The sequence below is a fragment of the Chamaea fasciata genome, unplaced genomic scaffold (assembly GCF_029207755.1).
Source record: "Chamaea fasciata isolate MVZ Bird 193981 ecotype frontalis unplaced genomic scaffold, bChaFas1.0.hap1 SCAF_25, whole genome shotgun sequence".
NCBI classification, from domain to species: domain Eukaryota; kingdom Metazoa; phylum Chordata; class Aves; order Passeriformes; family Sylviidae; genus Chamaea; species Chamaea fasciata.
The window spans coordinates 5,127,177-5,138,534 of NW_027094110.1; the positions used below are offsets into that span (position 1 = coordinate 5,127,177).

The 11,358-nt window shown below is 54.7% G+C and overlaps 1 protein-coding gene across 1 annotated transcript; it reads left to right on the forward strand.

Moving 5' to 3' along the window:
• Nucleotides 1–790: 790 nt before the first annotated feature.
• On the forward strand, nucleotides 791–10,601 carry PSMA5 (proteasome 20S subunit alpha 5). Its single transcript, XM_066204008.1, has 9 exons — nucleotides 791–934; nucleotides 1,917–1,983; nucleotides 3,650–3,776; nucleotides 5,064–5,131; nucleotides 5,685–5,792; nucleotides 5,876–5,934; nucleotides 6,628–6,730; nucleotides 7,681–7,767; nucleotides 10,326–10,601. The coding sequence occupies exons 1-9, from the start codon at nucleotides 906–908 to the stop codon at nucleotides 10,401–10,403; spliced, it is 726 nt and encodes a 241-aa protein (XP_066060105.1). The 5' UTR covers nucleotides 791–905; the 3' UTR covers nucleotides 10,404–10,601.
• Nucleotides 10,602–11,358: the final 757 nt, after the last annotated feature.

Below are 11,358 nucleotides of genomic sequence, written 5' to 3' on the forward strand. Positions count from 1 at the left end.
CGGCCAGCGCGGGATGCGCAGCGCCCCCCGGGGGGGGTCCGTCCCGCCATCGGCTCCTCCTGTCCCCCGGTAGTCCGGAGCGCTGGAACGAGGCGGGAAGCCCGCCGGGGGTCGCTAACGGAGCTGGCAAGGAGGCTGACGGCGTCGCACCGTGTACCGGGCGTTGGGGTGCCGGTATGGGCCCGGGGGGCCCAGGGGCATACACCCCCTCCCGGTATCCCCTCCCGGTATCCCCTTCCCTGCAGCCCGTCCCGGAGCCCCTTCCCGACACCGCCTCCCGTAGCTTCTTCCCGGCGTCCCCTTCTCGGTATCCCATCCCTGGTACCGTCTGCTCGATGCCCCTTCCCGGTACCCCTTTCCTGCTACCCCATTCCCGAGTCCCCATTCCCGGGAACCCCTCCCGGCACCGCGCCGCGCGCGCTCGCAGGCCCCGCCCCCTGCTGCTCTGGCCCCGCCTCTGGAATCACAGTCATGACCACGCCCCGCGGCGCCCCGCCCCATCCCGCTCAGACCACGCCCTCTGTCGCTGTGCCCCGCCCCGCTGCTTAGATCACGCCCCCCACCCAAAGCCCCAGCGCTGTGACCACGCCCCATCCACCCGGCCACGCCCCTCGCGCGTTGGCCCCACCCAAGCACTGTCCCCGCCCATCTTCCCTCGCCCTCCAATTCCCGCCCCGCCCCTCTCCTGCGCTCTGGTCCCGCCCTCCTCACCCTCCCATTGGCCGGGCCGCAGGGTCGCTGCCCAATGGGCGGGCGGCGCGGGCGGAAGTGCAGCTCGGGGCCGGAAGCGGCGTTGCAGCCCCCGGTGAGGCCGCGGCGCTCCCGGTGCCCCCGGAACCCCCGATCCCCCCCGGCACCTCCGGAGTCCCCGGGACCCCCCGGCCCCACCCGGCCCCGCCGTCGCCATGTTCCTCACGCGCTCCGAGTACGACCGGTGAGTGCCCGCCCGCGCCTGCGGCTGAGTCACGGGCCTGCGCCCGGCGCGGCCCGGCCCGTCCTGGGCGCCCCGACCGGCGCCTCCCGCACCGGGATCGCACCGCGAGCTGCCCGGAGCCCGCGGCGCTGCTGGGCCCTGCCGCGGGACCGGGGGTGGCCAGGATGGGACGGACTCGAGGGCGGGGGGAGCTCGTGAGCCCCTGGCTGGTGTGCGGGGATGGGATGGGATGTCCAGGGATGGGATGTCCAGGGAAAGGAGCGTGTGTCCGGTGGGGAGCAGCGGGGCTGGGGAAGGGATTGGATCACCGGGAGAGGCTGAGGGAGCTGGAAAAGGGCTCAGCCTGGAGAAAAGGAGGCTCAGGGGGGACCTTGTGGCTCTGCACAACTCCCTGACAGGAGGGGACAGCCGGGGGGTCGGGCTCTGGGAACAGGGTCAGGAGGAGAGGGAACGGCCCCAAGTTGGGCCACGGATGTTTAGTTTGGATATTGGGATTTTTTTTCTTGGGAAGGGCTATCCCTGACACAGGCTGCCTGAGGCAGGGGTGGAGGGCTCATCCCTGGAAGGCTCAAAGCCCACGTGGCTGTGGCACTTGGGGACAGGGGTTGGCAGCAGCCTTGGCAGTGCTGGGGGAAGGGTTGGACTCCACGATCTCAAAGGACTTTTCCAACCACAAGGATTCCATGGTAAAACAAGACTTTTCTTTCTCCTGCTGCACCCTTTGGAGTCAGAAGGCTTCCAGCACCCACAGGGTGCCGGGATGTCCCACCTGCTTCTCACCTGTCCCTTGACCTGCTGCCTTTCCTTGTGTTCCCATCCCTGACCACCCTGAATCCAGCCCCTGGGAGTGTCCTGTGCCGAGGGGGACACGTCCCTGCTGCCCCACCTGCGTCACCTGTGCCCAGGTGGCCTCACCCTGGAGCCAGGACTTGCATTCCAGTGGTTTCCTGCCCTTCTCACCGTGTCTGTGTTGTCCTTGCAGGGGTGTGAACACGTTCTCTCCAGAGGGGAGGCTCTTCCAGGTGGAATATGCCATCGAGGCCATAAAGGTACTTTTTAAAAGGTTTTCAAACTGTGACATCTGGGGCTCCTTCAAACCCCAGGGATGGATTGCTCAGGACCAGCCCAGGCTGTGTCTGTTTCCTGCAGCCAAACATGCCACAGTGCTGATCTTTTATGGGTCACTGAGAACCAAAACCCATCGATTTTCCCCACAGTTCAGCAGAATGTTCCCTCCCCTGTCCTATCAAACGATTTATCCCCAACCAAAATGCAATCCAGAGCTGTTTAGCCCCAAACCAAACCCCAGACACTTTTTGGGTGGATTTAAACGTGAAGATGAAGGTTGTTAGGAGCAAACCCACCTTTGCAGGGTCAAATGGCCTTTGGGGATTAAATATCCTTAACTGATAAATGTCCTTAATTGATAAATATTCCTGTTTATTATATTGATAGCATGTGGATGTTGATTGGTACTAAGTGTAAATTTGGAAGAAACAGGTCAAGTGATGAAGGGAAAAAGCTCTGAGGTGTTTGGATTGAAGAGAAGGGTCCTGACTTCATCTTCCCTGTGTTGCTTGAGCTCCTTGGAGCAATAAAAAGAGGAATGAAGTAATAATGTAACAGAAAAAGTAATGAAATTATCAAGGACTTGGAAATCAAAGCTCCTGGGAGGGTGTTGATGACCATTCTTGATGAATTAAAATAGATCTGGAGCAGGGAGATCTCCTGCCATAGCTGTGGCTGCAGGTGCAGCTTTCCAGGGAATCTTGGGGTTCAAATTAAACCCCCTGTCTTGAGGTGGATGTTGGGAGGGAGCATTCCACGCTGCAGCTGAGACACTTCTGCCAGGAAATTCCCTGGTGTGGGAAAGCTGAGAGTGCTGGGGGCGAGGTGGGGTCCAGGTGGGGTGAAGGTAATGGTTGGTGGGATCAAGGCTGGATCAAGTTTAGGAGTTGGTGGGATCAAAGTGGGGTTAAGGTAGGGCCAATGTGGGGGCTGGTGGGATTAAGCAGGATCAGTGTAAGGGCTGGTGGGATCCAGATTAGGAGCTGGTAAGATCCAAAAAAGCGTTGGCAGGATCATGGTGGGATCAAGGCAGGGGCTGGTGGGATGGAAGTGGGATCAAGGCAGGGATTTGTGGGATCAGCATAGAATTCAGGGGACAGTTGGTGTGATTGAGGTGGGATCCAGGCAGGGGCTGATGGGATCAAGGCAGGATCCAGACAAGGGCTGCCAGGAGCCCCTGAGATCTGTCCCTGTGTTTGTGGCCCTGGTGACAATGAGGTGTCCTGCAGTCCTGGGGTGGAACTTGCTGCCTGGGACTCTGGGGAGAACAGGAGCTTATGAAAAGTGCTCCAGCCAGAGCTGCAGTGGGATTTGTACTGATGTGGGAAATTCTCTCACCCTTTGAACTCTTTTTTCCCTCTGGTAGAGGAGAATTCCCGGGGCCTTTTACACTCACCAGGCTCCACAAACTGCTGTTGCTTGAGGGCTGAAGGATTTGCAGCAGCCCCACTGGGTTCTCCTGGGAATCATGTGGATTTCACCTTCCCCATTTCCTACTTCAGGGAATAAACTTTAAAATCCACCACGCAAAGCCAGGGTGGGTTTGTGTGTGGGTGATGCAACTGAACTCAACCCAACACACCTGCAGATAAGTCAGGATCAGCACTGGTATTTGTGTGAGCTGGAGCCTGTGTTGGTGTTTTGCAGCTTGGCTCCACAGCCATTGGGATCCAGACCTCGGAGGGAGTTTGCCTGGCTGTGGAGAAGAGGATCACATCTCCCCTCATGGAGCCCAGCAGCATTGAGAAGATTGTGGAGATCGACTCCCACATTGGTATGGAGCAGGGATTCAGCCCTGGGGTCCCTCTGGATCAGATCTGGGAGCACCCCTAAAACTGGGCATTATTTATGATAAGATTTATTTCTGTCCCCTGGGAGTTTGGGAAGTTGTGTTTTGGGATGAGCCCTCCCTGCAGGCAGTTCTGCCTGGAGCAGGAGCACTCATCCCTCCCAGTGCACACCAGCTCCTGGTCACTGGTTTTCCAGGCTCCAAGCCAGCAGAATGTAGCTCCAGGAAGCAGAAAGAGGCAGCTGAAGCACTTCCCCCTGCCTCAGTGACCATGAAAGCTCACCCCAAATTTAGCTCTGGGAGGGCAGGAAATTATGGTTGATTTGAGACTGGGGCCAGTTTCTCCAGGATCACTAATGCCACCCTGGAGCCACCCACGCCCTGAGTGGTCCACAGTGGGCTCATGACCAAATATATCATCCTGAAAGGCAGGAAACCTCCAGAATTCCCGTGTTGCTGCTTCATGGGCATGAGAAAAGCTCCAAGAGTCCAGTTTCCTCCTCCCAGGAGCTTGTGATGCAGCTCCCTCTCCCCAGAGCAGAATCTGTGCTGGGGGCTCCTGCTGCATCTGCTGGCTGTGGAGCACCCAGGGCCCCTTCCCAGCAGGTTGTTCTGGAGCAAATCTGTTTCAATCCTATGGAATCCTCGAGGCTGGAAAAGCCCTCCAAGATCATTGAGTCCCACCATACCAAGACCACCCCTAATCCATGTCCCAAAGTGCCACATCCACGCTTTTTGAACCTTCCAGGGGTGGTGACTCCACCACTGTTCACAGGGCAGCCTGTGCCAATGCCTGACCACACTTTCCATGAAAAAAATTATGTAATATCTGACCTGAGCCTCCCCTGGTCCATCCTGAGGCCGTTCCCTCTCCTCCTGTCCCTGTTCCCTGGGAGCACAGCCCGACCCCCCCGGCTGTCCCTTCCTGTCGGGGAGCTGTGCAGAGCCACAAGGTCCCCCCTGAGCCTCCTTTTCTCCAGGCTGAGCCCTTTTCCCAGCTCCCTCAGCCTCTCCTGGTGCTCCAGCCCCTTCCCCAGCTCCGTTCCCCTCTCTGGACACATTGCAGCCCCTCAATGTCCTTCTTGTGAGAGACCCAAAACTGACCCCAGGATTGGAGGTGTGGCCTCACAGTGCCCAGCACAGGGGGACAAATCTCTTCCTCACCTTCCCACTCAGGGACCTTTGTGTTTTCTGTGGGCTTTGGGCAGTCTGGGGGAAAACACATCCCAAACAATGGGTGGGATGACTCCTGATTCCTCTTTCCCATTCCAGGGTGTGCTATGAGTGGCCTAATAGCTGATGCAAAGACTCTAATTGACAAGGCCAGAGTGGAGACTCAGGTAAGATCCAACATCTCTGTTCTTAAATTAGCAGCACAAATCCCAGGAACTCCCTGAAAGTCCTGGGAAAGGGAGGATCATTCCATCAAAGAAGCTGGTGGGAAGCTGGAGGCTTGCTGGGAGCCCAGGGGCTGTCTGACTGTTCTGGCCAAACACTGGATATATTTGTTTTATTTTTATCCTCTTAAATTTCCCGGATGCCTCAGGTGCTTGGAGGTCCCAGGTACAAACCTGTGCTGCTGCAAAGGATTTTCCTGGGGTTTTCCCCTGCAAATCAGCACTTTTTCACCCTGTGGAGAGCTGGGTAGCACATAACTTCCAAAGCAGATATTGGGATAAAGCCCTTCAGCCTTGCATTTCCCTATTGGCATCCCAAGCCTCGGTATCCAATTTCCTGTGGATTTTTGTACATCACACTCTGCCCTGATGCTTCCATGGGAGAAGTGGCTGTGCCCTGAGTTCCATAGGGAAGTGTCCACACAGGGTCTCACTCCACCTCAACCATGCAGGGAACGTGGGGATAATGGGAATCTTTGTTTGGATTTTCCTGCAGAATCACTGGTTCACCTACAACGAGACGATGACGGTGGAGAGTGTGACCCAGGCTGTGTCTAACCTGGCCCTGCAGTTTGGGGAGGAAGATGCTGATCCAGGAGCCATGGTGGGATCTGGGGGGGATTGGGGGGTGCTGGGGAACCCCCTTTCCCTCCCCTGGTCTGACCCATTCCCTCCTTTCTCCCGCAGTCCCGCCCGTTCGGCGTCGCTCTGCTCTTCGGGGGAGTGGATGAGAAGGGACCCCAGCTGTGAGTTGTGCTCTCTTAATCCAGGGAAAAGACCAAACCTCCACTGCAAAATTCCCAGGCTGTTTTAACAACTCGATTCTGGGATTTTCCTTAAGCCAGACCCTCAAGGTTTATCCCATTATGTCCCTGATATATTTGTTAATCCTGTTAAACCCTTTCCAGAGCCCCCCTGCCTGTTTGGCATAGAGAAGACATCATATCTTCCCCAAAACCTTGTTTTTTTATTTAAAAATGTGGTTTCCTGGGGAGGAGGGAGGCATTAAAGCTCTTCTCGTCCTGGGTGTATTCTTACCTTTCCCTAAAGGACCGGCAGAGCCACCAGTAACATAATCCATGTGACATTCCTTGGGGAGGTGTTGGAGCAGCTGTAACCTGAACCCAGGGCTCCAAATGGCCCCACTGGAAGTGGGAAAGGCTTGGCAGAGCCAGACCAGTCAGGTCTGCCTTCCAGCAGGGAAAACTTGCTGAATTTATTAAAAAAAAAAAAAAAAAATTAGGGTAAGATGGGAAATCCAAAGGAAAATGGTTCTCTGAGGAAAGAGGGCAGTGTCAGTGTGGGAGCTGCTAGCCTGGGAGCTCTTGGGGATGAATCCCAGCTCCAACTGTGCAGGGAGCTCTGGGGGGCTGGTGAGAGAGTTCTTGGGGTACCCCAGGGTGATGTGGGGTGCAGGTAGTCACCCCCTGTCCCCGCAGGTTCCACATGGATCCCTCGGGAACGTTCGTGCAGTGTGATGCCAGAGCCATCGGCTCCGCCTCCGAGGGAGCCCAGAGCTCCCTGCAGGAGGTTTACCACAAGGTAAGGGCTGCATTTGGGGTTGGGGTCACATCTCGTGGGTCTGGGGGACTTCACCACCTGCCAGGATCCCCTAATTCCCTCCCCAGTGAGGATTTAGGACTGGGCTGGAGAGGAGGTGCCTGAGGCGCTCAGGGCAGGATCACTCCTTAGCAGTGGATCCTGTGAGTAGGTGCTGAGGATCTCTAGGAGTAAAGCTGCTTCCAGCAGCCACTCTGCCTGTGGCATAATTAAGGCCATGTCAGGAAGTTCTCTATAAGTAAAAACTGAGCTCTGAGTGCTGCTGTCAGCATCAGGCTCCGTGTGGATACAGCTGGAAGCATCTTGAGCTCACACCAGCACCTTCACCTCCCCAGGGAAGGGAGCAGCTTTTGTGCTGGAAGTTCTGGTCATGTTTGATATTAAATAGGATTTTTTTTTTCCCCCATGAGGAGGGAGTTGCCCATTTTGGGTGGTAAGAAACAAAACCCTAATGGAAAGCACAATCAGTGATAGTGGCTGGAAAGACTCATTTGTTCACTAGAATTCTCCAAATTACCCAAATTCTGGACTTCCTGGATTGTCAACCCTTTTTCAAGTGCAAATTTAGTGAAACAGCTGTGTTGCACATCCCTCTGGCTCTAGGGATGCATGGGATTTATTGGATTAAATGCAGCACAGAGGCTTCTGCCTGGAGGGAATCTGGCTTTTTGGGAGGAAATTGGTGAACAGAAACAGCCTGTCCTGTCCCAATCCCATCAGATTTATGTGTCCAAATTAACCATTTTCAAATCTCAGAAAGGCAGGATTTGGCTGTCCCTGTGGATATCCCTGCTCCAATCTCCCAGGGATGCTGCAGATCCCTTGATAAGCTGCTCCCTTGGCTGCCTGGCTCAAGGGATTTGGGAAAGGGGAGGGAGAGGGACCACGTCCTGAGCCTCCAGCGTGTAATCCATGAGCCATTTGTTTTCCAGTCCATGACGCTAAAGGAAGCCATCAAATCTTCCCTGGTCATCCTGAAACAGGTCATGGAGGAGAAACTAAATGCCACCAACATCGAGGTGAGTCCTCCTGGAGTCAGGATTGCCCCTGGAGCAAGGAACGGAGCAGCTCAGGGCTTCCTGAGCCAACTGTTGCAGATGTTCCTGCCCTTTTCCCATCATACGCTGTGGGGCATTTTGGAAGAGTTGAAGCTTTTCCCTTCCAGAGGTGCAGAGCCTGTTCTGTTTTCATGGCTAATCTGTGATGAGCAGGAGGGGTTCTCTGACCTTCTTCAGTCAGCAGAACCCAACACACCACCCAGACTGCTTGTTCTTCCCCTGCATCTAGCCATTCTTTTTTGCCTTGCTGCTTGTAATATTAGAAGGAATGAAAATTACCCAGCTCCTGGGCTGCTATATTAGTCCTGGGGCAGTGCCAAAAATCCCTTGGCCGGTGGGAGCAACAAGGATCCTCCAGGAATGGTTGTGCCCCTGGAACCCCGGGGGCAGGCAGTACCCACAGCCCTGGGGATGCCTGGCCCCCGGACCTGCTCCACAGGCTCCTTTTTGGGTGGAAAAGGTCCAAACCCTCTGCACTGGGTGGGGTAACTGGGAGATGAGAAGTCAGGCTGGTGTATAGAGTTTGCTTCTATTTCGGGTGGGTTATGAGACACCAGACCTTTCCAAAGTGTGGCATTCCAGCTCCTGAGCTGCTCTCTCCTCCCATTCCTTCCATCTGAGTGCTGGGAAACTTTTTCCCAGAGATTCCGAAGGTATTCACCCCATTTCTGTATTAAATGTTGCTGCAGGGGACCAGTCCTGGTGGGATTAACCAACTTCCCTTGGAGGGGAAGGCCAACAGCACATGAAAACTTGGGTACTCTGTCCCAAAATCTTGCCATGCTGCTGGAATCTCCTTCCCAGGTGCTCTTCCAGCCCTTAGCCATACATTTTCTCCTGGTACAGTGCAGGCAGAGGAATGTGTACAGTATCCTGATGTCATGTCCCTGTTTAACAGGGCTTAACTGTGCTTGGCACGGCCCTGGAGTGGGGCGGAATCGTGTTGGGGGGAAGGAGGGCAGGAATGTGCTGAGGATTAAAAGGTTTCTATTGACTCAAGTCACCCCCTGGCTGAAAATCTGCCACCTGAAGAGCTCTTAGAAGCTCCTCTTCTTTGAATTCTTCCTAGAAGTATGTGCCTCTCCCATTTCTTGGCTCCAGCCACGCTGCTGTGGCATTTTCCATCGAGGAACAAAGAGGGGAAGTGTGGTTGTGGAAGAGTTAAATCCATTGATGGTGAAGGTCAGGAGCCTGAAAGAACTTCATGATTTCAGGTTGATGACTTCCCTGTGAAGCCTGTCAGGGAGTGGTGGAGTGAAGCTGGGATAGGGAGAAGGTGAGGGACAGGTTAGAGGAGGTGTGCAAAAGCAAAGGAATTGGTGTCTCTGCTGCTTTTGGGTGTTCATAAAGGTTTTTTCGGTATTTAGAGCTGGTTTTGGTGCATAAATCTGGGTCTTGTTGAGTCTGGTTGTGCCCAGGATCGTCCAGTCCCTGCACAGGTGGTTTGGTGCCCAGAGCAGCTGTGGCTGCCCCATCCCTGGAAGTGTCCAAGGCTTGGAGCAACCTGGGATAGTGGCAGGTGTCCCTGCCCATGGCAGGGGTGGGACAGGATGGGCTTTAAGATCCTTCCAACCCAAACCATGATTTGAGGGGCCTGAAGTGGCATCTCCAAGTGTCTCCGCCTTCTCTGAGAGCTCTGGGTGAAACCTGGGCTGGCAGGAGCTCTCAGGCTGAGGGTTGGGATGTTTCCACTTGGAAAAACACCTCATGGTACCTCCCTGCCCCTGGATCACGTCCTTCCCCTTGTGCTGGTGGAGGGGAGGTTTGTGAGAAGTCACCTCGGGGGAGCTCTGGGATGTGCTGGGATGCTCCAGAGCTTTCCTGCAGCTTATTGGTTGTATCCACACACTTTGATCCCTGGAGATCAAACCATGTGCCCAGTCAGTGCCTGTGAGTTCAGGAGCATCCCAGCCTGTTACAGAATAGCCCAGCTCATTCCAGGGCATCCCAACTCCCTCTGGAGCCTTGGCATTTCCACTGACACAGCTGTCCCTGCTTTGGGCTCCCATCCCTGAGCCAGGTGTGAGTATTTCTGCTCACGTTTCTCTTCCAGGCTGGTCATTCAAGTGTCCCTCATCCTTGGTGCTGCCTCTGGAATGTTTGGGCTGCCTGCCCTGACACTGTGTTGTCCCTGTCCCTGTTTTCCTTAGAGATCTCTTCCTCAGTTTCCCTGAGCCAACCCTGAGCCCCCTCAGCTCCCAGACAGGCCAGGATTTGTCCCCTTGGTCCCTGGGCGAGAAGAATCATTTGGAGAGGCAGGAATTCTCTCCTGGGAGGTTTTGATGGCTTTTCCCCCATCAAGTTGGAGCAGAGCCTGCCTGTTCCCACTAAAATCCCCTGCTGCTGCTCCTCTGAGGAGACTGAGTCAATTCAAAGCTATTTGTGCAGCAGGCAGCTATTTTAGGGAGCCATGGAGCGTGTTCCAGGCTGGAATGATCCTGCTGGTCTGGCAGATCAGAAGGAACAGCTGCTCCCTGCTTTCCTCAGCCACATTTAACCCCTTGTTCCTTCTCTTCCAGCTTGCCACGGTGGAGCCTGGGATGAAATTCCACATGTACACAAAAGAGGAGCTTGAGGAGGTCATCAAGGATATTTGAAAAAGAGGGAGAGACCCCCAAAAGCTCAACCCCCTGCCCTGACCAAAGGAACTGGTCCAGTTCACCCAGCTCCTGGGACTTCCCTCCCCACAGCACCTGTATCTGCTGCTCCTGCCAACTCCAGAGGTTTTTTACGGTTTCTGGACGGAACTGAGCTTTGCCCCAGGAGGGAATGAAATAAATCATTTTGTTACTCTCCTTGGGCTCCTCAGCAGGGGGGGAAAGGTGGGAAGGCAGGGATTTGGAGCAGAAACTGGGGGTGGATCAGGAGAGAGCTGTGCCAAGGGCACTGCCAGGTCTGCTGCAGGAGCGAGTCTCCCTCTCGTGGTGCTGTCCATGGGGAAATCCAGGTGTCATTCCAGACTTCCTTTTAAAAAAGGGGAGGTTTTAATCTGTTCAGTGTGCTCCTCCCTCCTTCTCCAGTGTTTTTTATCTGTAAAAGAGTCCCTGGAGCTCCATCTCCTTCCCTGCAAAGAAATCTGCAATCAGCCTTGGGGTTTGTGTTTCCTTCTGGTAGGGCTTGAAAAGAAATTCATAAAATCTGATAGATCAGAGCCCAGCAAGCAGAAACAGGGATAACGGGCTGGGACAGCCCCTCACCACTAGAATCCTGCAGGTACTGCTGAGTTTTGACTGTTAACCCTAGTTTTTACCAGAAAATTCCTTCTTATCCCACTTAGATTTTTGTTCTCCAGCAGAAATCTCTGTGTCCTCAAATCAAAGGTGAGACTGATAAGGGAATAAATTAAGAGTATTTTCCTGTAAAATCTCAGTTGTGGGGAAAGCCAGCTCTGCCTCAATCCTGACTGCTGGCTCTGGGCTGCCCTCAGAAGGGCGGAGGCCTGGAAATCAAATTCCAGGATAAATTACAATTTCAGGATAAATTACGATACTGCCCTGAACCAAGCAGCATTGCCTGGTGTGGAAGAGCTGGATAGAGCTGGGACAGGAGTTA